The sequence below is a fragment of the Hypanus sabinus genome, chromosome 11 (genome assembly GCF_030144855.1).
Source record: "Hypanus sabinus isolate sHypSab1 chromosome 11, sHypSab1.hap1, whole genome shotgun sequence".
Lineage (NCBI taxonomy): Eukaryota > Metazoa > Chordata > Chondrichthyes > Myliobatiformes > Dasyatidae > Hypanus > Hypanus sabinus.
Window position 1 is genome coordinate 61636712 of NC_082716.1, and position 27841 is coordinate 61664552.

General features: G+C 41.6%; 1 protein-coding gene across 1 annotated transcript; it reads right to left on the reverse strand.

The window, feature by feature from the left end:
- Nucleotides 1-10062: 10062 nt before the first annotated feature.
- LOC132402012 (prostaglandin G/H synthase 2-like) lies at nucleotides 10063-18940 on the reverse strand. The gene is made up of 10 exons (XM_059984453.1): nucleotides 18757-18940; nucleotides 18352-18468; nucleotides 18090-18233; nucleotides 17548-17691; nucleotides 16201-16382; nucleotides 14171-14254; nucleotides 13771-14017; nucleotides 13270-13556; nucleotides 12829-12976; nucleotides 10063-12463 (listed from the first exon to the last, which is right to left on the reverse strand). The coding sequence occupies exons 1-10, from the start codon at nucleotides 18842-18844 to the stop codon at nucleotides 12060-12062; spliced, it is 1845 nt and encodes a 614-aa protein (XP_059840436.1). The 5' UTR covers nucleotides 18845-18940; the 3' UTR covers nucleotides 10063-12059.
- Between the last annotated feature and the right edge of the window lie 8901 nt (nucleotides 18941-27841).

A 27841-nucleotide genomic window follows, 5' to 3' on the forward strand; every position in this document is an offset into this window, starting at 1 on the left:
GTTTATTTATTTATTTATTTTCCTTCCTGCTTATATTTGCACAGCTTGTTATCTTTTGCACTCTGGTTGTCTGCTCTGTTGGTGCGATCTTTCATTAGTTCTATTATGACTATTGGATTTATGGAGTATGCCCACAAGAAAATGAATCTCAGGGTTGTCTACAGTGACACATATATACTTTGATAATAAATTTACTTTGAACTTTGGTATGGCATCTGCCCTGCCCCAGATGGCAAGAAGTTGTCCATCATGCAGCCTTCCCTCCATTGACTCCAGCTCTATTACTTACTGCCTCAGGAAAGTACCAAGATGCGGAGAAAAACTGCTCTGCCTGTCATCCATACCAATCATTTCATCACGTTATCAGCACACTGATGTTGTACAAGGATGCAATATGAATGTAGGATAAAGTGTTACAGTTTCAGAGAAAGTGCAGTGCAGGCAGATGAAAAGATGCAAGGCCACAGAATGATAAGCTGTGAGGTCAAGAGTCCATCTTGTTGTACTAAAGTTTCATTGATGAGTGAAGGACCAAGAAGAAGGCATCCACCGTTAAACTGTTCCAGCAGTAGGTGAATCGCAGTGGGTCGAAGTTGTCTGCGAAGCTGGAGCCAAAGTGTACTTTGACTTGCCCCTCAAAGCATTTCATGATGGTGGATTTCCCAGCCATAGGCCATTTGTCATTAAGGCAGGTTACCTTATTTTTCGTAGGTACTGGGGTATCATTGATGTTCTTAAACCTAGCAGGACCTCAGATTGACATAAAGAGAGGTGGAGCCTTCCCACCCCAGTCATTCTCTCATTTGCCCTCTCACATCATAAAACGCAGAACAGTACACCACAGGAACAGGCCATTCGGCCCACAATGTTATGCTGAACCAGCTAAAAAGCAAATCAAAAGCACTCAAACACTAATCCTTCCTACCTACACCATGCCAATATCCCTCCATTTTCCTTCCATCCATGTGCCTATCCAAGTGTCTTTTAAAAGCCTCTAATGTAGTTGTCTCTACCACCATAACAGGCAGCGCATTCCAGACATCCATGACTCTCTGAGTAAAAAAACTTACCCCTCACATCCCCCTTGAACCTATACCCTCTCACCTTCAAAGCATTCCCTCTGGTATTAGACATTTCAACACTGGAAAACCGATACTCTCTGCCCACACCTCTTATAATCTTGTAAACCTCTATCAGATCTCCCCTCAGCTTCAAGCACTCCAGAGAAAACAACCAAGTTTATTCGGCCTCTTGTGATAACACATGCCCTCTAAACCAGGCAGTACCCTGTTAAACCTCATATGGATCCTCTCCAAAGCCTTCCTATAGTGGGACAACCAGAAATGTATGAAATATTCCAGATGTGGCCTAACCAGAGTTGTATAAACCTACATCATATTCTCCTGACTTTTGAACTCAATGCCTAGACTAATAAAATCAAGCATTCCATAAGCCTTCTTAACAACCTTATTGACTTGTGTAGCCAGTTTCAAGGAGCTATGAACTTGGATCCCAAGATCTCTCTGCTCAGCAACACTGTTAAGGTACGGTACCTTACAGTGTACTGTCTGCTTGCATTTGTGCTACTGAGGTAGAACACTTCACATTTATCTGGGTTAAACTCCATCTGCCATTTCTCAGCCCATACCTGCAGCTGATCTATATCACACTGTATCCTTTGCCAGTCTTCTACACTGTCCACCATCCCATCAATCTTGGTATCATTCACATATCTACTAACCCACACATCTACATTTTCATCCAGATCATTTATATACATCACAAATAGCAGAGGTCCCAGCACAGATCCCTGACAACTCCAGTAATTACAGACCTCCAGCTCAATTAAGTCCCTAACTACTACCCTCTGATTTCTTTGCACAAGCCAGTTCTGAATCTGAATTGGCAATTTGCCATATAACTACACCATCGTAGTTCCATGTACTGATCCATGCTCTAAATTCATTACTCTTACCCATAATATTCCCAGTATTAAAATATACACACTTCAAACTATCTGACCTATCATACCTGTTATTTCGATTTTGTCTTTCAATACCTTCCCTGACATCTACCTTCTGGTCCAGTGCTTCCCTTACTGACCTGAGGCTCTAGCTCTCAGCTCCCTGCAAAACTAGTTTAAGCTCTCCCAAGTAGCGTCTACAAACCTCCAGGCCAGAATGTTGGCTCCTCCTCAGTTCAAGTGCAACCCGTCCCTCTTGCACAAAAGATAGATAAGTCTGAGAAAGTATGAATCTGGAGATTCAACAATAATTTCTTTCTCACTGTTATCAGATTTGAATGGACCTATTATATGGTAAAATATTAACTCTTGCTCTCCCACTTCACTTCCACATGACCTGGGAACGTTGTCTACCTGCAGTACATTTTCTCCGTAACTGCAATACCATATTCTGCATTCTAATTTCTTTTTACTACCTTAATGTAACAATGAGCTGCCTGGACTGCTTGCAAAACAAAAGTTTTCACTGTATCTCAGTACATGTGACAATAACAAACCAAATCAGTAAAACACTTTTGGTGACAGGTGCAATCAGACTTGCTGCAAAATATCAGGATAGAGCATTGATTATTGACGTTAGTGGTTTTCCAAGCTTGCCTCCATATGAATGAAGAATTGTTAACCTTGACTTCAATATTGATGAAACTCCCAGTAATGTACTGAAGTAAAACAGCAAATGGATGTTTCCCCTATTCTACCTGTCATCACGTTCTGTTCACATCTGAATCCTGCATTCATTTTAGCTCTTGTTTTGGTGTCTTCTCGTTTTACAGTTCCTTTCTTTATTTACAATACTCCCTATGGTTTCAGCTCCATTTGTTCCACATTTCCCTCTTTCTGAAGCTCCATACTCTTCAAGTTTAGTTCCCTTGTGTTCCCTGCTTAATCCTTAATGCACAGTAGCTGTAGAATGTGCCATCTACAAAATATACAGGGATTAGTTCCAGGATTATGTTCTGGAGGCAAATGCCATGTTAGTATTCATTTCAAGAGGATTAGAATATAAGAGCAAGGATGTAGTGCTGAGGCTTCATTGGTCAGACCGCACTTGGAGTATTCTGAGCAGTTTTGGGCCCTTTATCTGAGAAAACATGTGCTGGTATTGGAGAGGATTCAGAAGAATGCTCCCGGAAATGAAGGTGTTAATCTAGGAGTCGTGTATGATGGCTCTGGGCTTGTACTCGCTGGGGTGGGAGCGGGGAGGGGTATCTTATTGAAAACTACCAAATATTGAAAGGAACAACACACACAAAATGCTGGTGGAACACAGCAGGCTAGGCAGCATCTATAGGGAGAAGCGATGTCGACGTTTCGGGCCGAGACCCAACGCCGACATCGCTTCTCCCTATAGATGCTGCCTAGCCTGCTGTGTTCCACCAGCATTTTGTGTGTGTTGTTGTTTGAATTTCCAGCATCTGCAGATTTCCTCATATTTGCTCTTTAAATATTGAAAGGTCTACATAGAGTGGTTGTGGGAGGATATTTCCGAAAGTGGTTGAGTCTCGGACCAGAAGGCGCAGCCTCACGATAGATGGATGTCCGTATAGAATAGAGATGAGGAGGAATTTCTTTAGCGAGGAGGTAGTGAATCTCTGGAATTCATTGCCACGGGTGGCTGTGGAGGCCAAGTCATTGAGTATATTTGAAGCGGAAGTTGATAGGTTCTTGATTAGTCAGGGAGTCAAAGCTTAGGGGGAGAAGGCAGGAGAATGGGGTTGTGAGGAATAATAAATCAGCCATGATGGTATGATGGAGCAGATTCAATGGGCCGAATGGCCTAATCCTGCTCCTCTGTTTTATGGTCTTATGGTCTAATTCAGGCATGGGCAAACTACGGCCCGCGGGCCATATGCGGCCCGTTAAGCTTTTTAATCCGGCCCGCAGAACTTGATGAAATTATATTAATAAACCTTGTTAACATTTTTTCCCCGCAATTCTGGCGTTTTCCCAATAGATGACGCACTCTATATACATTGACCTTTGTTGAGGTGCAGCGTATTACTCCACATTTGCGCTTTACTCTTTGTTCGGCTCGACCTATTTGTGTGAACAGGCGTTCAGCGTCATAAACATCAACAAAGCTAGCCACAGATCCAAGTTAACTGACCAACACCTCAGATCCATCCTGAGAATCGCCACAACAAAACTAAGTCCAGACTTTGATGCGTTGGCTAAAAAGGGAGACCAACAACACTGTTCCCATTGAAATTAAAAATACGTTTCTTCGTTGTGTTATGTAAAAAATGCATTTGAAAATATTTTTTCAATAAGCCTTACATGTTACATGTCATTTCTGTTAAGTGATGGACATGAGTAGTGCGCAGGTGCACATACGTTCTCAAAATAAAAATGCGCTCAAGATCAAATAACGCGCTCTGCATACTGGCGCGCTGTCACTGTTCTGTCTTTGTGCTGGTCATTGTTGAGTTTTGGCACAGGGGAAAATTGAATAAGAAGGAGCAGGACAAGTAGACCTGCATCTCCTACCATTTTTGAAATAAAGACAGTCAGGAGGAGAGTGATGATGATAATGTCTTGAAGGATAACAGAATTTTCAGTGCTTTAAAATAATAACTGTTACTATTAAAAAAAGCTGTATTTTATTCATTTAATTTTCAGTGTTTTAAAAGTCATTTCAATAAATAGCTAAATACCATGGGACTTCAAAGACAGATATTTTGTTGTAATGCATTTGTTCATTTTCAATTGAAATTAAAGCACATGTTTTCTACATATCCCATGATATTTTATTTTCTCTTATGAGGTGTATTACCAAAACGCTCCATCCATCTGCTCCTGGTCCGGCCCCCCTGTCAAATTTTAGAACCCTTTGTGGCCCACAAGTCAAAAAGTTTGCCCACCCCTGGTCTAATTATAACTTGAGATCACTCCAACCTGCTTTTTGCCTGAGACGTGCTCCAGAAAAAATAACTCAACAGGCTTTTTGGTTATCCCTTGTATAACTTGATGTTAGAGTCTGTTTAGTTACAATATTTAAATTAACTTAATACGTTTTGTTATATTAAGCATGTTATAAAAATATCTTGGTTGACAAACCAACAAAGTATACTCCCCTTCAATTCAAGTCATAATCCTTCACAAAAGCCTTGCTTCCGTGGCAAAATAGTTCATGCTTCCAAACCCTAACGAAGGGTCTTGGCCCGAAACGTCGACAGTGCTTCTCCTTATAGACGCTGCCTGGCCTGCTGTGTTCCACCAGCATTTTGTATGTGTTGTTCATACTTCCAAATGCCGCTTCTAAAGTCAATCTCCTTGAATTTATTGACTGCTTCTGTTGTGTCTCCATCACTATATACAAGCAATAAGAAAGGGCAATGTGGAAGAATAGTGCCCAAACTCTAAGATTGTATACATACATGTATACAAAACAATTATGTACAGTCAGATTCACATTGTGTATTGATAAATCTGATGGCTGTCCCAGAGCCCGTTGGTCTTGGCCTTAACGCTGCGGTACCATTTGCCAGACAGAAACAGTTTGTGGTTGGGGTGGCTGGAGAACCTGATGATCCTCCGGGCCCTTTTTACACACCTGCTGCTGTAAATGTCCTGAGTAGAGGAAAGTTCACATCCACAGGTGTGCTGGGCTGTCCACACCGTGCTCCAGAGTGCCTTGTGATTGAAGGTAGTACAGCTTCTGTACCAGGCAATGACAAAGCCAGTCAGGATGCTCTCGATGATGGTGCCTCTGTAGAAAGTCCTGAGGATTTGGGGACTTATGCTGAACTTTGTCAGCCATCTGAGGTGAAAGAAGTGCTGTTGTTCTTTTTTCATCACACAACAATTATGTACAACCCAGGTGAGATCTTCAGTGTTGTGTATACTGAGGAACTTGAAACTACTCACTCTCTCAACTACACTCCCATTGATGACAATAGGGGTTAGCCTGTCTCCAATCCTCCTGTAATCCACAATCAACTCCTTTGTTTTTTTGACATTGAGGGAGAGGTTGTTTTCTTGGCACCACTGTGTCAGGGCATTGACTTCTCCTCTGTAGGCAGTCTCATCTTTGTTGGAAATAAGGCCTATCAACGTCAGGTCATCTGCAAATTTGATTAGAAGATTGGAGCAGTGATTGGCAACACAGTCGTGGGTGTATAGGGAATAGAGGAGGAGGCTCAGGACTCAGCCCTGGGGGCCTCCTGTGCAGAGGTGAGGGTGCCCATCCTTATCACCTGCCAGTAACCCATCAGAAAGTCCAGGATGTACAAGGCAGGGTGCAGGCCAAGATCTCTGAGCTTCTAGTCGAGCCTGGGGGGGAGGGGGCGGGTGGTATGGTGTTGAATGCTGATCTTCAAATTCCAGTGAATATAGACTGATTCTTATCATTATGATAACCCTCATATGTCTGAAATCTATCTATTGAACACTCAGTTCCGGTTGCCTTCATAGAAAGGATGTGGAAGCTTAGTGAGGGTGCAGAAGGGATTTATCAGGATGCTGCCCAGATTGGAGAGCATGTCTTATGAGGATAGGTTCTCTTTGGAGCAACAAGGGTAAGATGTGACTTGGTAGAAGTGCACTAAATGTTAAGAGGCATAGATCAAGTGGACAGCCAGAGAATTTTTCCCAGGGCAGATATGGCTAGTGCCAGGGAGCTTAGTTTTTAGGCAGGTGGAGGAAAGTGTGAGCAGGATGTCGAAGTTAAGTATTTTGTACAGAGGTTGGTGGATGTATGGAACACGCTGCCAGGGTTGGTGCTAGAAGCAGGTATATTAGGGACATTTAAAAGACTCATGGATGATACAAACATGAAAGACCATGTGGGACTGAAAGGTTAAATTGATCTTTTTTCTCGTTAGGTCGCATCTGGAATGTCCAGTTGGCAGACAATTTCCCTCCATGCTCTGCCTCTTCTGTCTGCTGCCACTGACTCTAAATTGATCTTAGAGTAGGTTAAAAGTGCAGTACAAGACCAGGTACTGTGCTTTTATTTTGTATGTTCACTTTGATTTATTGCTAATAAAGTATTTACTTCCTTGAGTAAGGAGGTCAGAAGTTTATACAGTGCTCCAAGCAGACAGTTTAAGTTGTTCCTTGAGAAAGGACTTCAATGTGTCATGTTCTGCCTTCTAAATGCGATTCCAGTCCCATCATTGTCAATGGTTCTTAACAACATCCTCAGCTCAGTGTCAATTGAGAATGGACAATAACCATTAGCATTTCCAACAACATCCATATCCTAGAAATGAATGCATTTGAACTGGTCTACAATTATAGATAAAGTTACTCTTCCTTCACTCCACTCTGTTATCTCTGAGGCTGCCAGGGATATGAGCATAGTCACCACAGTTTTTTTCATCGATAGTCCATCCTTTGGCAACACCATCTTAAACACAGTGTCTAAACAGACATCAGAGGCATCTCTTTTCTCTCTCCGCCTACATACAGCCTACCTAATATTAATCCTTCTCCATCACCCTCATTTTGTAATACCTCCCAAAAATTCAAACTTCTATGTTTGCATCACCAGAGGTCTAGCTTCTTGAAATGCCTCTACCACCCTACCACACCCCACCTCCAGCATATGCACTAAAACTTACTGACCTCACTATGATAATAATCTTTCTTCAACATAATTCCTTCTCTGAATTAATATCAGTGCTTAATGATAATGCTTCAGCAAAACACCTTGAGGTCATTTCTGTATTAACTAAAATCATGTAAGAGTATATATCATAGACTAGCACAACACAGGGGCAGGTCCCAGACACAAGAGTCTGCAGATGCTGGAACAGTCCCTTCAGTCGACACAGTTGTGCTCACCTAATTAAACTGATTCCTTCTGCCCACACATAGTCCATATCCCACTATTCTCTGCAGATTAATGTCTCCATCTAAGAACCACATAAATGCCTCCACTATTTCTGCATACATCATCGCTCCTGGCAGTGCATTCTGTGCACCCAGCGCTCTCACTATAAAAAATTTGCCCTGCACTTCTCGTTTGAACCTTAAATGCACTGAGAATCCTCTATTAAAAGGTATTTCACCCATGGCTGTCTACTCTTATCTATGCTTCTCATAACTTTATAGACTTTCATCAGAGTCCCTTCAGCCTCTGACGCTCCAGGGAAAACAACCTATGTTTATTCAATCTATCCTTATAACACATGCTCTCCCATCCAGGTAAAATCCTGGTAGATTTCTTCTGCACACTCTCCAAACCTTTCCTGGACTGAGAACTGAATGCAATACTCTAGATGCAGAGTTGTATAAAGCTTGCTGACCTTTGAACTCAGTGCCTCAACCAATGAAGGCATAAGCTTTTCTTGCCGTCTTAACAATGTGCAGCCATTTTCAGGGAACTGTGGACTTGGAACCCCTAGGCCCTTCTACGCCATTAAGGGTCCTGCCATTAACTGAGCAATTTCCTTTTACATCTTGTATCCCAAAGTGCAACATTACATACTGTGCTTACCTGGACTAAACTCCACCTGCCATTAAATATTTATTTATGTAGTATTAAACTTTCCAACCCTGTGAAAAAAGATACTGGGTGTCTTCTCTATGTTCATTAACATTTCTCCCAATGTTACCTCTTAAAAGAAATTTACTGGTTTATGAAGCTGATTTAGTCTTGTTTGTGAATGTTTTTCCAGATATCCGGCTAGTATTTAGTTTAGATGTTGTTATCTTTCCTTTCATCAGTTTAAAGCTCTTTGATTCTTGGGTTTTTGTTTATCTCCCATTTTTCACAGATAATCCACACTAGCTAGCTTCATTTCTGTGGAGCTGTGGAACTATGGAGGTTCATGCTTTCAGTCTGAAAGTTAATGTTACTATGTTCTCTGCTCTTCTTGGCTGGTGTCATTCTTTAGGAAAAACCAGTCTGCTTTTTCTCTGTCCTAGAGCAAAGACAAATAAATCCCAATAGAAAGCTAAGTAACCTTGAACTCCATATAAAAGACACTGAGGCAGAAATGATTTTGCTGATAATTTTTTCATCATTTTCAGGATGGCACGTAGAGTTGTGGTTAGCAAAACTATTACAGCTCCAGTGACCAGGGTACAATTCTGTTGCTGTCAGTAAAGGGTTTGTACATTCTCCCCATGACTACGTGGGTTTCCTCTGGGTGCTCCATCCAGTTTCCTTCTACATTCCAAATATGTGTGGGTTACTAGGTTAATTGGTCACATAAATGTAACTGGGTAGCACAGACTTGGGCCTGAAGACCCTATTACCGTAATGTATCTACATACGGTAACATTAATACTACATATAGTATTAATGGTAAGACTCGTGGCAGTATGGAGGATCAGAGGGATCTTGGGGTCCAAGTCTATAGGATGCTCAAAGTAGCTGTGCAGGTTGACTCTGTGGTTAAGAAGGCGTATGGTGTATCAGCCTTCATCAATCATGGAATTGAATTTAGGAGCTGAGAGGTAATGTTGCAGCTATATAGGACCCTGGTCAGACCCCACTTGGACTACTGTGCTCAGTTCTGTTCACCTCACTATAGGAAGGATGTGGAAGCCGTAGAAAGGGTGCAGAGGAGATTTACAAGGATGTTGCCTTACAAGGATTGGGGAGCATGCCTTATGAGAACAGGTTGAGTGAATTTGGCCTTTTCTCCTTGGAGCAAAGGAGGATGAGAGGTGACCTGATAGAGGTGTATAAGATGAGAGGCATTGATTGTGTGAATAGTCAGAGGCTTTTTCCAAGGGCTGAAATGGTTGCCACAAGAGGACACAGGTTTAAGGTGCTGGGGAGTAGCACAGAGATGTCAGAGTTAAGTTTTTTACTCAGAGAATGGTGAGTGCACGGAATGGGCTGCCAGCACCGGTGGTGGAGGTGGATACGACAGGGTCTTTTAAGAGGCTTTTAGATAGGTACATGGAGCTTAGAAAAATAGAGGGTCATGGGTAACCCTAGTAATTTCTGAGGTAGGGACATGTTTGGCACAACTTTGTGGACCGAAGGGCCTGTATTGTGCTGTAGGTTTTCTATGTTTCTATCTCCAAATTAAATTAATTACTTTTTAACTTGGTCTTTTTGAAATAAAATAAAACACAAATAAAGTGCAATCCGTCAACAGTATTAGTTTAATGGAAAGAACATTTTGTAAAGATTCGAGGTTGTTCTGAAACATAATGTTCAATTACAACAGATTACATCAAGTCAGTTAGCAGAGATGGACAGAGAATTATTCTCACATTGTAAGGTCTGAACACTGTTGCATCTTACTACTTTTGTTATAATTTGTAACCCACTTTGTTTTGTTGCTACAGAAAGGAGGAATTCTGCCTTTATGTGTTGACAGGGTATGTTTGCTGATTACAAAATTGCTGCACAGCAGCTATAATAGTTATTAAAAATTACATATTTCATGAATTATTAAACTATACATATTGTTCAACAATCATGATCCATACATGCAATATAAAAAGTGATGAAGTACAAAAGGTCCGATCAATTATTTATAAATAAAGAGATCTGTAACTAACTCAGTTGTAAATTTTGATTGTTCCTCTCATCTGCAAAAATCTTGTCCATTTCATAGTTAACATATAAATTTTGGAATGCAAAAATAGAAACTCTAGATTTTTGTTCTATTGACTCAAAAATATACAGTTTTACAAAAACCACATTTATTTACATAAATAAATAAAATATTAAATAATAAATAAATTTTAAAGCCCTTTGATATCAATTTTCATCTGCTTTAATGCTAAGATTCAGTCATACTAAAGTGCCCTTCCAAAAGTACCAACAACCACATATGTGCACATAAACCATGTTTATGTTTCATCAGCTACATGGTCATGGAAAGACTGGTACAAGAAAAGACTATCCTATCCTCATTAGGTAACCACATGCAGTACTGTACAAAAGTCTCAGGCACATATATATACGGCTAGGATGCCCGAGACTTTTGCAAAGTACTGTACTAATTTTATGTATTGCACTGTGCTGCGACATATGTAACTGACGATAAACCTGATTCTGATATGGGTCTCTATTGTGGACTAAGAGTGGGAAGGGGGCAGGGAGAGGGGAATTATGGGGAAAGGAGAGGGCCAGGGAGTGGGAAGCACCAGACAGACATTCTGTGAAGATCAGTAAGTCAACTATTTGGAATCAAATTACTTGTCAGGTGACTCAGGGCTGGGTGTAGCTGCACCCACACCACCCCTCGCCCCTGGCACTCCTCTGTCACCTGTCCTACACTCCTCCCGCGGCACTCCACCCTCACGATCCTATGTTCCCAGCAGATTTACAAACTTGATCTCTGGCCCACATTGACAAATACAGTGCTGTGCAAAAGTCTAGAAATATAAATGTGCCTAAGACTTTTGTACATTCACTAAGAGTCGCAGGTATGTTCAATAGTATGATAACTGCTGCTCCTTAACTGCTGTAGCAATATTAAGATGCCTTGAAGTTGCTGCAGTGGTGTATTTAAACTGAAGTCAACAAAAAGACAAGTCTATCTCACAAGCGGGGATTAGCACCAGAACAGTTGTGACATCTGATCTGGTCCAGGGATAAAGACTACATTCATATTTGCAAATGAGGCAATCAAACAACATGTAGCCAGAGTTTCAGCAGCAGAGGCAAGGAGGGTGTCTTAATCATATTCACATTGTGCTCAGATTCAAGCTTAAGGTTCCAGAGACTACAATACGAACAGGCTAAAGAAGTATTTTCAGTTTGTGTTTGGACACTGTGTCAATATTAGATATGGGGCCCTGAATCTGAATTCTCCTGCCAATGTTTTCCTCCACCTGGATGAATTACCTTCTTTCAGCTGTGTTGATTTCTTCCCAGTAAGTCACACCAGTGTACATTATCCACATGAGAGTCTTATCACTATGTGTTGATGGAACACTTGTTCAACAGAGAGGGACATCACACTCATACCTGATCTCTATAGTCATAAGTAATCCAGTAGGAGGAAGTCAAAGCAAGAACAGAAACCCTGAATAATAATTTTTCTGCTGTGACTAAATGTAGCACCTTCCTCATAACTCAGGTGACATTTGACAGCACAGTTATTGAATAAAAACAAACTTAAAGCTCTGTTGTCCGCTCTTTCAAGAGAACATGTGGATTAACATCGTGACTGGGCGACTTGGAGCTGATTGAGCCTGTATTGCTGGGGTCTGACTGAGGAACACTGAATGACACCACTGGGCATGGTCCTTTTAGATTATTGCAGACCAACTTGCTCAGCGATGCAGTGTTTATAATGTCAAAGCCAACTTTGCCACCAAAGGTGCTAGGTTTCCAATATTCTGGAGAACAAATCAGATTTCCCATTAAGCCCTTCAAAGAGAAGGGAGCACCCATCTCAACCATAGTTTCTCCAAATATGGCTCCAGGCCTTGGCTTTTCTATCATTAAAGCAGGATACATTTCCAATGCATCAATATCCCCATAAAGTTCCTTCAGCTCAGATGCCATTTCTGTTTCACCTGTAATATAAAATAGACGTATAAGTTACACCAAGTACTATTCAAGTATAAACAGTCACTTTATGTAAAAGAATGTTGATATACTTTTTAACAATATAAATAACCACATAAACAAGAGAAAATATACAAGGATGTTGCCAGGACACGAGGACCCAAGTTTATAGGAAAAGGTTGAGTAGGTTAGGAGTTTATTCTCTGAGTGTAGAGTAAGGACAGATTTGATAGGAGTATACGAACTTATGAGGGGTATCAAAAGGGCAAATGCAAACAGGCTTTAGCCACCAAGGTTGAGTGAGACCAGAACTGAAGGTCATGGGTTAAGGGGGAAAGGCGAAATGTTTAAGGAGACTATTTCCAGAACTTACCTGTGAGCTCTTCAAAAGACTCATAGGGCTTCAATGAAAATCGCTTTCGATACTCATTCAGAGACTTGTATCGCATCTGTCGAGTATGCTCAATGGTAGAGATTGCCACTTTTAATAATGCTCCATTCAGATTTCTGCCTCCAGCAACCTGTTAGATAGACCAGGGTCATTAATTTTGAAGTTTCCCAAGTCATGAATCCAGTAATTTTTCTGCTTAATGGTGTATTTTTTTATTCTAACTGAGCTTCAATATAATTCCTTTCTGACAAAAGAACATTCAGTAATGTTTCTATGAGAAATGACATGGATAATTACATTTATTTATTTATTCTATTAATAATTAAATTTTACTAACATGTCCATTTGATACCTGTAGCATCACAAATAAATTGCTATTTTTTGAACCGTTATATAACAAACAGGACATAAACTGATACTTACCCTACCAGCAATTTGCTTGGTGAATGAAGCCACCATATTGGAGATGCCATGCTTCAGCAGCACTGAGTTATTGAAGAGGAATTCAGGGTAGCTGTACTCTTTGTCCTCAATATTGAATGCATCAGGCATCAAAGGGTGCCAGTGATAGAGAGTGTTAAACTCTGATGCAATTCGGTTACTATACTGGAATTGCTGGTTGAAGAGCAACTCTGGATCAAATTTCAACTTGAAGTGATAACCACTCAGATGCTGCACATAATCCTCAATTACGATTTTGATCGTCTCTCCTGTTAGAGCCAAAAAGATAGTTTCACTATTTATTTTTAAAAGAAAATAGCTTTTTTTTTACTAAGGAACAATTTTATTCAAATGAAACTACAAAAGTGAAATAACTTTCCCCTCTGTTGTATTCTAACATTTTCTCCTGATGGTCTTGGTATGAATATATTCCAAAGTTCAAAGCTTGCTTGAAGGAGAGTTGGGTATGATGGATCCACTCACCTATCAGTATCAGTCTGGTAGTCTGGAAAAGCTGCTCATCGTCCCACTCCGGGTGCTCGACTTTCAACACATCACAGACTCGGTTATGTTCCCGCAGCCAAATTGTTGCATACATCATCAAACCTGGGACCAGGCCAAAGAATTCCTGTCCCACTGCAAACTTCAAGTGTTCTGGGACATGAGGAGGGTATATCATCTTTACTGGTGCTTCTTTAACTGTGGGAGGATAGACTTCTCCATTTATAATCTGTAAGAGAAATTGTAGATTATAGATTTCTATTGGGCTATATCCAAAATTCTCTGAAACCAAAAGCCAAAACAGTATTGTAATTTGACACTGAACATGCAGGTATAATTATGCCATAGCAATATATTATAACACATTCAGGTTAAAGCCTACCTGATACTTGAGTTTCCCATCTGTAAATAGTCTCAATTGGTGTTGTCGATCCAAAGTTTCTCCATATATATGACTTAGGTCAACCTGTATAATAGAAACATGTAAACCATTAATATGTCAGGAAAACAATGAAGCAGAGTCAAGATATTTTATGGAAGGGGAATCTACTAGAGCTCTTTGTGGACGTAGCATAAAGGAAAGCCATTAATGTTATGTTTTTGGATTTGAGAAGGCATTCAGTAAGGTGCTACATAGAAGGTTACCACACAAGATAGGAGTAACGTATTGTCATGAATAAGGGGCAGCTAAATGACAGAAAACAGAATTGGGATAAGTTGGTTATTTTTGGAATGATAGTTCCAGTCGAGTGCCACAGAGATCAGTACTGGGACCTGGGCTATTTATAACATACATTAAAAGGCATGAGGAGACTGAGAAGTAGTCGACTTCATGGATGATGCAGGGTTTGTGGAGCAAATTATGTGAAAACAAAGAGCCTGCAAAGGGATAGAAGATATATCAAGTGAATGGGCAAGTAATGACAAATGAAGTAAAATATGAGGGTATCCTTATTGGCAGAAAGAATAAAGAAGCTAATTATTATTTAAAGAGTCTAAGATTTCATTTCATTTTTCAATCTTTTTATTGATTTTCAAATAAAGAATATACAAATCAGAGGAGGAGTTTAGCAAACAGATAATATAAAAACATAAACAGCAATAAAAAAAAACAGAAAATATATAATGTCAAAATCAGATAGGTAAAATGTTATGCTGTTATATATACAATGAGCAAAAAAAAAACAACTCCTCCTAGCAATCATAAAAAAAGATTGGAAATTTTATTTAAAGGAAAAAACCCCACTAACTAACTAAAATGAAAGAAAAGAGAAAGAAAAAAGAAAAAGAAAGATTGGGCAGTCCAATTGAGGATAAAATTTAAAAAGAGAGAGAGAGGGGGGAAAAAAAACATCCTTCCAGTCATCTCTGAACCTTCACGGATAAGGAATTTCCCAAAATATTTCAAGAAAAATAAATAAAAATAAATTAAGTCATGTGAAAATATTGAATAAAGGGTTGCCAGACTTGTTCAAAATTAAAGGATGTATCAAATGTCTGGTTTCTAATTTTCTCCAAGCTTAGACATGACATAATGGAGGAGAGCCAATAAAAAAACAGTAGATGGGTTAGATTCTTTCCAGTGTAGCAAAATACCTCTCCTAGCCAGTAAGCAGAAGCAGAGTCTAAGATTGCATAATGTGATATAAATGATCTGAAGCTCTGCTACATAGCACATAAAAAGGCAGTGTGAAAATGCAACAGGTAACTTGGAATACCAACAGGATGTTGACATTTACAAGGGATATGGAGAGAAAAGTAGGGAGGTGTTGAAGATTTGAAGCAATTTTGCCAGACACTGGCGTGATTGTACGGAGAATACTATGTAGTTTTGGTCATATTTAAGGGAGGATGTGTTTACATTCGAAGCAGCACAGAGACAAGAAGAAAGGTTGAACCAGTTTGGTCTACAATTATTGAAAAAAAGATGAGAGGTGATTTTATTGTAGGATATAATATTCTGAGGGGGGCTCTGTTGACAGGATAAATGCTAAGAGGCTATCTAGAATTAGAGGCCATAAGCACAGAATAAGGGCCATCTGTTTCATACAGATATGAGGAAGAATTTCTTCACTCAAAAAACAGCAAATCTCTAAAATCTTCAACAGAGCTGTAGAGGCAGTGATTGAAACAAGCCAAGATGGTGACTGCCAGTTAAAACCACAAGAGACTCAAGGGAATTTGGGCGGGAGAGAGAAAGTGCCATTGTGGCTCAGAGCGAATCAGTCATAACCTTACTGAATGGTGAATCATTCTCAGGGCCAGATTGAAAGTTTCATTTTCTGCAGCTTTTATTTTGAATTCAAAAGTTCTCTTCAACATGGAATGCCAATTTATGATATGAAAGTAGAATTACGGATTATTTTGTTTTGATTTATTCAAGAATAGCTGAGTTACATGATTTGTACTTACACCATGTCCCAGTCCCTTAGTGAATTCGGGGCCTCGGCTCTCATCTGTCTTAAAAAATTGATGAGTGAAATGTTGAGCAAAGAACGCAAACATCATATTAGTCCTTTGGGGATCAGGCACAAACTTCTTCCTCAGGAGGAACCTTTCTGCTAAATACTTGGAGTCGGGCAGTGTTTTCTTTCCTGTGATAGAACAAAGATGCAAATCTGTGAAGTGGAATCAATTACACAAAATGTGGTGAAATTTCTTTCACACCCCAAGTAATGAAATATATCTAGGGAATGTCCGTAGGAGGAACACCGAAAGAGGCAGCATCACTCTCGAATACATGTCTATCCACAAAAGGATGCAAGCTTAAAAGCAAGTTGCAGTGAATTTCCAACTGCAAGCCAGAAGCGTAGCGGTTAGTGCAGCAATGTTACAGCTCGGGGAACTTCGGAGTTAAGAGTTCAATTCCGGTGCTGTTCTGTGAGGAGTCTCTGTATGTCCCCCCTGTGGGAGAGCTTTCTCCGGGTGCTCTGTCTTCCTCCTGCAGCCCAAACCTGTACCAGGTAGGTTAGTTGGTCATTGTAAATTGTCCTGATTTGGCTGGGGTTAATGGGAGTTATGAGGTTGGAGGTGCAGCGTGGATCAAAGGGTGAGATTGCTAAATAAATAAATAAATAAATGCCATATATTTCTTTCATCTGTTTATTTCAATGGATAAAATATTTGGTTATGGACAATTTCACCTACAATTCTGTTTTATGGCAGCTTTAAGCCCCCACACAAGATTTTCACATAAACATTTTCAGCTAGCCACAAAACCTTGGACAGAGACTCAAGTTCTAAGAAGCTCAGAGTAACAGCAGGAGCAGAGAAATTATGTATACAGTCATTTTTGCAAGTTTTTATATTGTTGTTCCTCAAAATCTACTTCCCTAAAATCATCATGCAAAGAAGTTTCAGGAAAACAAGATGGGGATGCAAATTAAATGATGGTAACAAATCAGCTTCGGCTATTTACAGCCCATTGAAGTTTCCATTGAATTCCTTTCCCCTACTTTTAGGTGGCCTTCACAAACAATCAGATTAATGGAAATGCCTCTTCTCTACATTTAAAACCCCACTGGAATGTTCCAAAGCAGTCATTACATTAAAGGGGAATTATAAGAAGTTATTGTTTCTTAAAATATTCTACATTGATATCAGCCAAGCTCCATACAATCTTCTTCAATTCACCAATTACATGACTACCTATTTAATACCTAGACTTGGAAAATCTGACAAGAGAGGAGCGGAAGTGCAGATGGTGAGAGGCAGTGTTGCAAAGAAATGTGCTGCTTTACTCTAATATTATCAACTTACCAACTACTCCCATTGGAGTTGGGCAATCTTGTGGAGTTGGAGGGAGATTTCTGGTGTAGTAGGAGATATTGGCATAGGCTTCATAGCTTTTGTAGTCATACTTTGAATTATAGGTAGGAGGACTGTCAATCAAGTGAGATCTGGCTGTATTTTGGGGGAAGAAAGAACTTTATTAACAGTGGCAAAATATATAAATCTATAGACTGCAAATAACATGCAAATACTGTAAGCAATTACTTTAATGAATCAAAAAGGAAAAACATCGACTGTCCGTTGTTTAACAACATCGAGATCTGAACATTTTCTAGTTTTTTCCTACTCCTGACAAAATCCTTTAATTTCCCTCTTTGCTCTGAACAGGTCAAGCGTTCCCACATATCTTTATCTCGCCCATAAGGAATTCTCACCCTGTCCGACTAGACACTGTTGAACTGTACTGTCAATGCAGTTCCACGTCCATTCCACGTTCCACTCATTGCATTTAATAATAAATCGTCTAGAATCAAATTAAGTAAATGAACAGCATGTTTCGTTTTACTTACATACTAAGACGTAACGCATGATCGCGTCTCTGAGGAAGGAGATCTGATTGACTATGTTCCACACGCCAGGATAGTGGGTCAGAATGTAGTGCACAGTGTTTGGGGTGGGTTTCAGGCTGAGCTTCACCCGAGTCCAGAACTCGGCTGTTTGAAGGGAGAGAGAGAAAAACACATTTCTTAAAATGGGCTTCACTTTCGACGTGAAAGTGCGGAGGAAAAAGAAAGGCACAGTAAAAGCTTGCCGTCGGATTGTTTCACTTACGCGTGGTGCAGTTCTGTCCGTAAAATCCCGTACGGGTGCAATCGCATTCATAGCCATCGAAGCCCACCGTGCTGCACACTCCTCGGTTCTGGCACGGGTTGGAACAGCAAGGGTTCGCTGTGAGGGGAAGGGAAGGGCACGAAACGAAATTAAGTGAGGCTCGGGAACCACCGATGGCCTGTCCTGAACAAGTCTGTGATTATTACTCGTTCACGATTTGAACCAAACTGTACAACGCTTCCTTGGCAGCAACAATTAGTTTCACGCGGCGCCTCTAAACTTGAGAGAGTTGTATTATTATCCAGACCCAAATCCGACGCCAGAACCCGAAAAGGGGGGCAATAATGCGGACAAGTCCCGCACGGCCGGTGCCGAACTTGCCACGGCGAGAGAACTCCGCCTTACCTGCTTGGCCGAGGGAGAGCAGACCGGCGACGAGGAGGGTCGCCAGCACTGACCGCTTACTCAGTGCGCTGGAGACTCCAAACGTCATCTTCCTCTTCGAGTCTTCTTCTGATTCTGCTTACCCCCGTGTTTTCTCCAACTTTTAAACTGTCAGAAGTGAGTCAGCACAGCATGGTGTTTCGTCAACATAATTGAACCGGAGGCCGTGCCCTCTTTCCCACCCCTTTCTTACTCTTCCATGCGAATTGTTGAATACAACTGTCTCCGCTTCTTAGGCTACCATAAATCTTTCATTTGTTACAGTCAATTCTGGCAGTGAACATAATTTTCCTCATTTATTCCATTAAAATAATTTAGTTTCCTTCCAAACGCATGCGTTTTGAGGAAACAATATCGTCTTTAGAAGTCTATTATCCGTTGTCCATGTCAGATACATTTTATACCCTGTCAAAGCTTTCCAGTGTATCGTAACGTGAAGACAGCACTCAGCCGTCGCCTAAACAAGGTACTTCACGTTGTTCCCTTACTAAAACGCGGGGACCCTGTAAAGTTTGTTCCACGCTGGAAACTCGCAGTTGTGAGCTGCTGAACAGAGATGCAGTTTAGTGTCCTTCCGCGAAACCTACTTATCTACAGAAACCGACCAGCTCGTTGGACATTTCAATGTATTTCACTTTTCTGGTTCCGATCTGGACTATGTATTCCTCTTCCCACCCCGTTACTTGTAAAAACGCCATCAACGTCCCTCAATTCCTCCCTCAGGATGAGGCTTTTCATTTCAGAATGTTCGTTCGTGAAGGAGATGTCCTCCTGCTTCAAAGAAAAGGGCTTCCCTTCCTCCACCATCAACGCTGCCCTCAAATACATCTGTTCCATTTCATGCAGGTCTATTCTCACTCCATCCTCCTGCCACCCTACCAAGGATTATCCTCACCTACCATCCCATCCAGCACATAATCCCCGCAACTTCTGCCATATTCAACCGGATCCCACCACCAAGCACATCTTTCTCTCCCCTCCACTTTCTGCTTTCCACAGGGATTACGCCCTGTCTAATGGTCCTGCCACACTGATCTCCCTCCTGGTATTTATCCTTGCAAGCAGAACAAGTGCTACACCTGCCCTTACACCTCCTCCCTCACTATCATTCAGCGCCCCAAACAGTTCTTCCAGGTGAGGTGACACTTCACCTGTGAGTCTGTTGGGGACATATACCAGTGCTCCCATATGGCAAGACCCGACGTAGACTGGAAGATTGCTTCGCCAAGCACCCACACTCTGTCCACCAGGAAAAGCGGGATCTCTCAGTGGCCACCCATTTTAATTCCACTTTCCATTCCCATAACAATATGTCTATCCATGGCCTCCTCCACTGTCACAATGAGGCCACACTCAGGTTGGAGGAACAACAACGTATTTTCCTTCTGGGTAGCCTCCAACCTGATGGCATGAACATCAATTTCTTGAACTTCTGGTAATGCCCCCACTTCACCATTCCCAATTCCCCCTTCCCTCACATTATCATATCACTTCCCTCTGGTGCTCCTCCCCACTTTCTTCCATGGCCTTCTGTCCTCTTCTATCAGATTCCCCCTTCTCCAGCCCTGTATCTCTCACCAATCAACTTCCCAGCTCTTTACTTCACCCCTCCCTCTTCAAGTTTCACTTATCACCTGGTGTTTCTCTCTCCTCCTCCTCCCACCTTTTAAATCTACTCCTCAGCTTTTTTGCTTCAGTCCCGCCAAAGGGTCCTAGGCCTGAAATGTCCACTGTTTACTCTTTTCCATAGATTCTGCCTGGCCTGCTGAGTTCCTCCAGTGTTTTGTGCATGTTGCTCACATTTCCAGCATTTGCTGATTTCCTCTTGTTTCTGATCTTCTATACTTGGACAAACATTACAGGCTGAGAGTGATGAGGGTCTTCCAACCACCACCCCCCCCCCCACCATCTCCCTTTCAGCATTGGACACTCATATCACTCATGTCAGGACTGTACATAAGGCCCATTTCATTTATTGAATTGATTTGATTCTTCTGACTGGAGACAAGAAGAACTGTGTGAGATCTGCAGTCAAAATCTTACTTTGGTATAATAATTCAGACCAGACATGCCCCACGTTACTAGAGGAAGTGAGGGAAGAGATTGTCGCACTTTGGCAATGATCTTTGCATCCTTGCTGGCCACAGTAGTACCAGATGATTGGACTGTAACAAATGTTACTCTTTTGTTCAGAAAGGTAATAAGGATAAACCTGGGACTTACATCAGTTTGAGAAGTTCCTTAGAGATGGGACTTGTGAGCATTTAGAGAAGCACAGTCCAATGAGGGAGAGTCAGCATGGCTTTCTAAGGGCAGGTCATGTCCCATGAGGCTGGTTGACTTCTTCGAGGAAGTGACAAAACAAGTTGATGAAGGTACAGCAGTGATTTTATTAAGGTGTTCTATAAGGTTCCCCATAGTAGACTCAGTCAGAAAGTCAGAGGCATGGGATACAGGGGAAAGGCTGCATGGATTCAACTTGGCTGCCCACTGAGGCAAACAGTGGTAGTAGATGGAGCATATTCTGCCTGAAGGTCGGTGACCAGTGGTGTTGCACTGAACAGCAGTGAGAGGAAGTTCTTTAGCCAGAAGATGGTGAATTTGTGGAATTCATTGCCATGGATGACTGTCGAGGCCAAGTCATTGTGTATATTTAAAGCAGAGGTTGATAGGTTCTTGATTAGTCAGGGTGTCAAATGTTATGGGGAGAGGGCAGGCAAATGGGGCTAAGAGCTACGACGGAATGGCAGAGCAGACACAATGGGCTAAGTGGCCTAATTCTGCTCCTGTGTGTTATGGATCCCTGCTCTTTGTGATTTTAATAAATGACTTAGATGAGGAAATGGAAGGGTGGGTTAGTAAGTCAGCAGTGGACGCAGAGGTTGGTGGTGTTGTGAATAGTGTAAAAGGCTATTGTAGGTTACAATGGGGCTTCGCTAGAATGCTGACCTAGGCTGAGATGTGGCAGGTAGAGTTCAGTCCAGAAATATGTGAAGTGATAAACTTTGGAAAGTTGAACTTAAAGGTGGAGTACAAGGTTAATGGTAGAATTTTTTGCAATGTGGAGGAACAAAGGGGTCTTGGGTCCATGTCCATAGATCCCTCAAAGTTGCTGTGCAAGTTCCTAGGGGGTTAAGAAGTAGTATGATCTGTTGGCAATCATTAGTGGGAGGACTGAGTTCAAGAGCAGTAGGGTAATGTTGCAGTTCTATAAAATTCTGGTTAGGCCAGTCTTGCAGTAGTGTTCAGTTCTGATTGCATGTCTTATTAGGAAACATTGAGCGAGCTAGCATTTTCCTCCTTGGAGTAAAGGAGAATGAAAGGTGATTTGATAGAGGTGTATATGAGGATAGAGTGGACAGCCAGTGTCTATTTTCCAGAACAACAATGGCAAATTTGAGAGGGTATAATTCTGAGCAAAGTATAGGGGGATGTTAGAGGGAGATAAGTGTATGGAATGCACTGCAAGAGATGGTGGTAGAGGCAGATGTATTAGGGATATTTAACACATATATAGACACATGGATAAAAGAGGAATGGAGGGAACAACACCATAGGGTGAAGGGAGAGCCTGTACTGTTCTCTATTCTATGAAATAACACTCTCCACCATTTTTCCATATCCCTAGCTTCCATTCCATAAAGCTTAGCACTGCACATTGGAAAAACTAGTTGAAGAAAACCTCTTTGAATATTCTCCACAGTATTGTGCTCAATGGGCTGTTGGAAGGTGTACGATTGTCCACCACTTTCCTTCTAATCCCAACTTCTTCTTTGCCATTAAAGGATTGACAAGGGCAGGGCAGTAGCTCACACAAAATGGACAAAGGGTTTCGACCTGAAATGTTGACAGTGCTTCTTCCTATAGATGCTGCCTGGCCTGCTGCGTTCCACCAGCATTTTGTGTGTGTTGCTTGAATTTCCAGCATCTGCAGATTTCCTTGTGTTTGCAGGGCAGTAGCTGCTGTCTACATTGACTTTAGCAAGACCTTTAATGAGATCCCACAAGGTAGGCTAGTACAAAAGGATAGATTATGTGATCCAGGACAAGCTAACTAACTGGATACAAAATGCTTGTTAAGTCTGTGAATGACAGGAAAATTAATGGTATAGTAGACAGTGAAAAAGTTAATCTAAGATTACAGCATAATCTAGATCACAATCTAGATGGGAAAGAGGACGTAGAATGGCAGATGAAATATAATTCGGACAAGCGTGATGTGTTGCATTTTGGGAAGTTACACCATGGCAGGATTTACAGAATAAATGGCAGGGTCTTCAAGTATGTTGTAGAATAGAGAGACTGAGAGTGCAAGTGCATGGTTTCTTGAACGTGGAGATGCAGGTTGACAGGGTAATGAAAGTGTTTGGGTTACTTACCCTCTTTGGTTTGGGCACTGAGTACAAGAGCTGAGACTTCCTGTTGCAACTGTAAAACACTTTTGGAGCAACTGCTCCTGGAGTGTTGTGTGCAGTTCCAGTCATCTGGCTACAGGAACAATATCAAGAAGCTGGAAAAGGTGCAGAAAAGATTTTCTAGGATACTTGGGGGCTGGACAGCATGAGCTATGAGGAGAGTCTGAATAGGCTGTAGCTGTTTACACTGGATCTTGGGAGATTGAGGAGTGATTCCATAAAGGCAGATAATATCATGAGGAGCACAGATAAGGTGAATGGTCATAGTCTTTTTCCAGAGTAGGGGAGTCTAAAGCTGGAGAGCATAGGTTTAAGGTGAGAAGGGCAATATTTACAAGTGAACCAAGGGACAAGTATTTCACAAAGAAGGTGGTGGGCGAGTCAAATGAGGGGGCAGAGGAAGTGGTAGAGACAGTTATAATGACAATGTTTATAAGGTATTTGGACAGGTACGTGGAAAGGTTTCAAGGGAAATGGATCCACCACAGTCAGATGGGGAAAGCACATGTACGCAATGTACGATTTGTACTGACCAGCCTGTTTGTGAATAATATAATAATGTCTTTAATTACTATGCTGAGTCTGGCTAATATCCTCATTTCAGAACATCCTAGATTGCCTCAAGGCAACACAGTTTTCTGGCTGCTTTGCCACGAAATGACAGGTTAACATATTTACAAGACAATTATTGAGGGTGTAAATTGGTAACTATTTACATACTTGTTTGTAGTATTTCAGAACATTAGAAAGATGAGCAGGAACCGGTCAATCACTCCTTGTGCCTGTTACGCCATTCAAAAATGTCAACATTGATTTATTACCTCAGTAGCCCTTTTCTGCATTAGGACAATCCCCTAAATTAAAAAGTAATGCATTAATATCCAAATATTTCCTCCAATGAAACACTAGGTGACAATGAGTAGCTTACTTGTGTACTGCTGTCCACAATCTTCTATTGTTGCATTTAATTTGTTCCTTCAACTCATCACCCTTTTAATTGCAGAATGAATCAATACTCACAGTGGAGGATCTTAATAATTTTCCCAAGAGGCCATTCTTTATATATGAGCGTTCACAGTGACTGCAGGTTACCTGAGGAAAATGACCTTGTATTACTTGGGCTTCTGTTGTCTGAAACTTAAATTTATTTGGAAGTTGGCATCATGTTAAATATCTGAGTAACTAACTCTGGGCTGATTCTGAAAATCACACAAAATGCTAAGAATATAAGGTCAGATCACATTTGTGGGAAGACAAACAAATTCAGAAGTTTAGGTTAAAGATCTTACATCATGTCTTGAAAATCCTGATTACTGGCAAGGGAAAACCATGATAGTCAAATAGTCAACACACACAAAATGCTGGAGAACTCAGCAGGCCAGGCAGCATCAATGGAAAAAAGTCAATGTTTCAGACTGAGAGCCTTCAGCAGGACTGGAGAAAAAAAGCTGAGGGGTAGAGTTAAAAGGTGAAGGGGGGGGGGAACACATGGTGATAGGTGAAACCAGGAGGGGGAGGAGTGAAATACAGATCTGAGAAGTTAATTGATGAAAGAGACACTAGGCTGGAGAAGTGGGAATCCAATTGGAAAGGACAGAAGGCCATGGAAGAAAGAAAAGGGGGGGAGGAGCATCAGAGGAAGGCGATGGGCGGGCAAGCAGATAAGGTGAGAGAGGGAAAAGGAAATTGGGAATGTTGAAGGAACTTGTCTAGCAGAACTTACCCTTAACTTTGTCTGCCAGAGCAACCTCAAACCTTGTCTTAGCGTTCCTAATTTTCCTCAAGTGCTTTTTTGCATTTCTTACACTCCTCCATTGATTCTTGCTGTCTGGACTAGCAAAGCATCTCCTACTTCTTCTTAACCACAGCCTCAATAGGGCTTGAAAACCAAGGTTTCCCAAACCTTTTAGTTTTGCCTTTTATTCTAACAGGAACATACAAACTCTGTACTCTCAACATTTCACCTTTGAAGGACTCCCACTTACCAAGCATCCCTTTGCCAGAAAACAACTCATCTCAATCCACATGTAACAGCCCCTTTCTGATGCTATCAAAATTGGCTTTTCACCATTTAGAATCTGAACCCAAGGATCAGACTTATCCTTCTCCATTATTATCTTGAAACTAATGGATTATCATCACTAAATCCAGAATGTTCCCCTACTCACACTCTGTAACCTGCCCTGTCTAATTCCCCTCCAGTCAGGTGTAAACTGTCCTGTTTGTACAGGTCCCACCTTCCATGGAAGAAAGCCCAATGTTCCAAAAATCTGCATCTCCCCCTTCTGCACAGTCTCCTTACCCACATATTAAACTGTATTATCTTCCTATTTCTAGCCTCTCTAGCACAGGTAGCAATCTAGCCTCACTGGCATGGGTAGCAATCCTGAGATCACCACCCAAGAAATTTTGTTCTTTAACTTAGCACCTAACTTGCTGAACTCACTTTGCGAACCGTGTCACCTTTCTGGCCTATGTCATTGTTATTGGCATGGACCACATCCTCGCTGCTGTCCTTCCCCTTTAAGAATGCTATGGACTTGATCCAAGATGTCCCTGACACTGACACCTGGAAGGCAACATACCATCCAGGAATCTTGCTCAGATGCACTTTTTAATCAGTTATCAGGGAGACTGGAGGTCTTCCAGATCTCCCACATCTCACACACCACTGACTTGGGATGTACTCTCAGTACGCTAGATAGGCACTAATAAAGGAAAACAAAAACTTGATAGAAGCTTCAACCTAGCTTCCACCTCTCACTGAAGCCTTCTGCGCCAAAGCCTTAGTTCCCTACTCTTGGCTCTGTCCCATTCCAACAATGGCCACTCAACTTAAGCCTCAATTATTTCATTGGCCCTTGCCAAGTGCCTAATAACCTAAATGATCTTAGGCTCCACTGTAAGTCCCAACAGGCCCCACTCGCTTTTTAAACCTGACACTAAACTCCACAAGCAACAGCTTCCACAGTCTCAAGTTCTGGTCATATGGCCCTTGGGCAGATTCACCCTTCTGTTTTACGAGGGTCTTCCCCACAGGACGACTGTGTTGCAGCCGTCCTGGAAGCAGAGTGAGTCAGGATTAGGTTCCTTTCGCACTGGAAGGATATGTCTTGCACTGTGTTTCTCATCAAGCAGAGTTATGGTGCTTATGAGAGAGTTATGGCAATGAGGCATTCTGTCAGATGATTTGAAGTCTGCTCAATGAACTTCCCCACAGTACCCATAGAGTCCTTGTCACGCATCAACTGCAGGATATTCCGCACTGACCACTACCCAATGAAGTTGTACTCTGAGGTGATTTTTTTTTATCTGGAAGAAAGTTTCCCCAAAGGATGGATAGGGCAGAAATGGCAAGCTGACTGGAACAATGGGGCCAAGCTCATTTTTTGTAAGATCAGGGACAGGTACAACGGTCATGGTTTGGTATTGCACAAACACTTTATTGAGAAAGCGAAAAAGTTACCTGCCTTGCCTGGGGGGAACCAGCCAACTCTGATACATTAGGGTGTGCCTGAGGCAATGGATGGCATGTTCCATGGGAAATGCTCAGCTTCCAAACCCTACTCAAATGACTGCTGTTCAAACAAAAAAAAGCACCTAAAATTTTGACTACAATAAAACCACTTTACGTTATGGGACAAGAAACTGATATAGTTACTTTGGCTGAAGATTGTATTGATATTAAATCTACTAGAAAATCTTCACAGAAACCACTGTCTGTGTCACTTGTCAATGGAAAGTAAAGAGGAGGGAGGTGACTACGTGCATCTGCACAACAAGGCTTGTGGTTTAAGAGAAATGTGGCTAACTCCAACTTCCAGATGGATCCAGGTGTGACATTGATCAGTCAAGAAATCCTTCCCCTTTCCCTCTCCTCCCTTTTACCATTGCTCATTCTGGTTACTCTCTTACTGCTCCTCCCCATTTGACATCACGTCCCTCCAGTTCCCCTCCACCCTCCCTTGCTTCCATGGCCCACTGTCCTCTCCTATCCGTCACATGGTTACATTTATCACCTGACAACTTGTACTTTTTCTTTTCTGGCTTCTTCCCCCTTTCTTTCCAGTCTTGATGAAGGGTCTCAACCCAAAATGTTGTCTGTTTATTCCCCTCAATAGCTGCTGTCTGACTTAATGAGTTCCTCCAGCAGTTTGTGTGTGTAACTCCTACTGTTACACAGTCTGATTACACAGGCATATCTCATTCTTCAGTGGAAAGGGATATGGAGGACAAGGAGATCAGTGCTGAGAGTATAAAAACATTAGGGCACGTAGAGGTCAAAGAGGATCAGTGTTGGGTCCCCTAATGAGTACTAAGGTGGATAAGATTGCTGGGCTCTTGACTAGTATCTTTGTGCCCTCTCTAGCCATAGGTGAGGTCCCGAGGACAGGTGAGTGGCTAAAGTTGCAACTCTATTTAAGAAAGGAACAAGGGAAAGTCCTAGGAGCTATAGACTGGCAAGTTTCATGTCAGTTGTAGGGAAATTGTTGGAGAAAATTCTTAGGGATAGGAATTGGAGAGAGCCAGCATGGTTTTAAGCTTGGCAGGTCATACCTTAGTAACTTGATTGAGTTTTTTTGACAAGGTGATGAAAGAGATTGATGAAGGTAGGGCAGTGAATGTTGTCT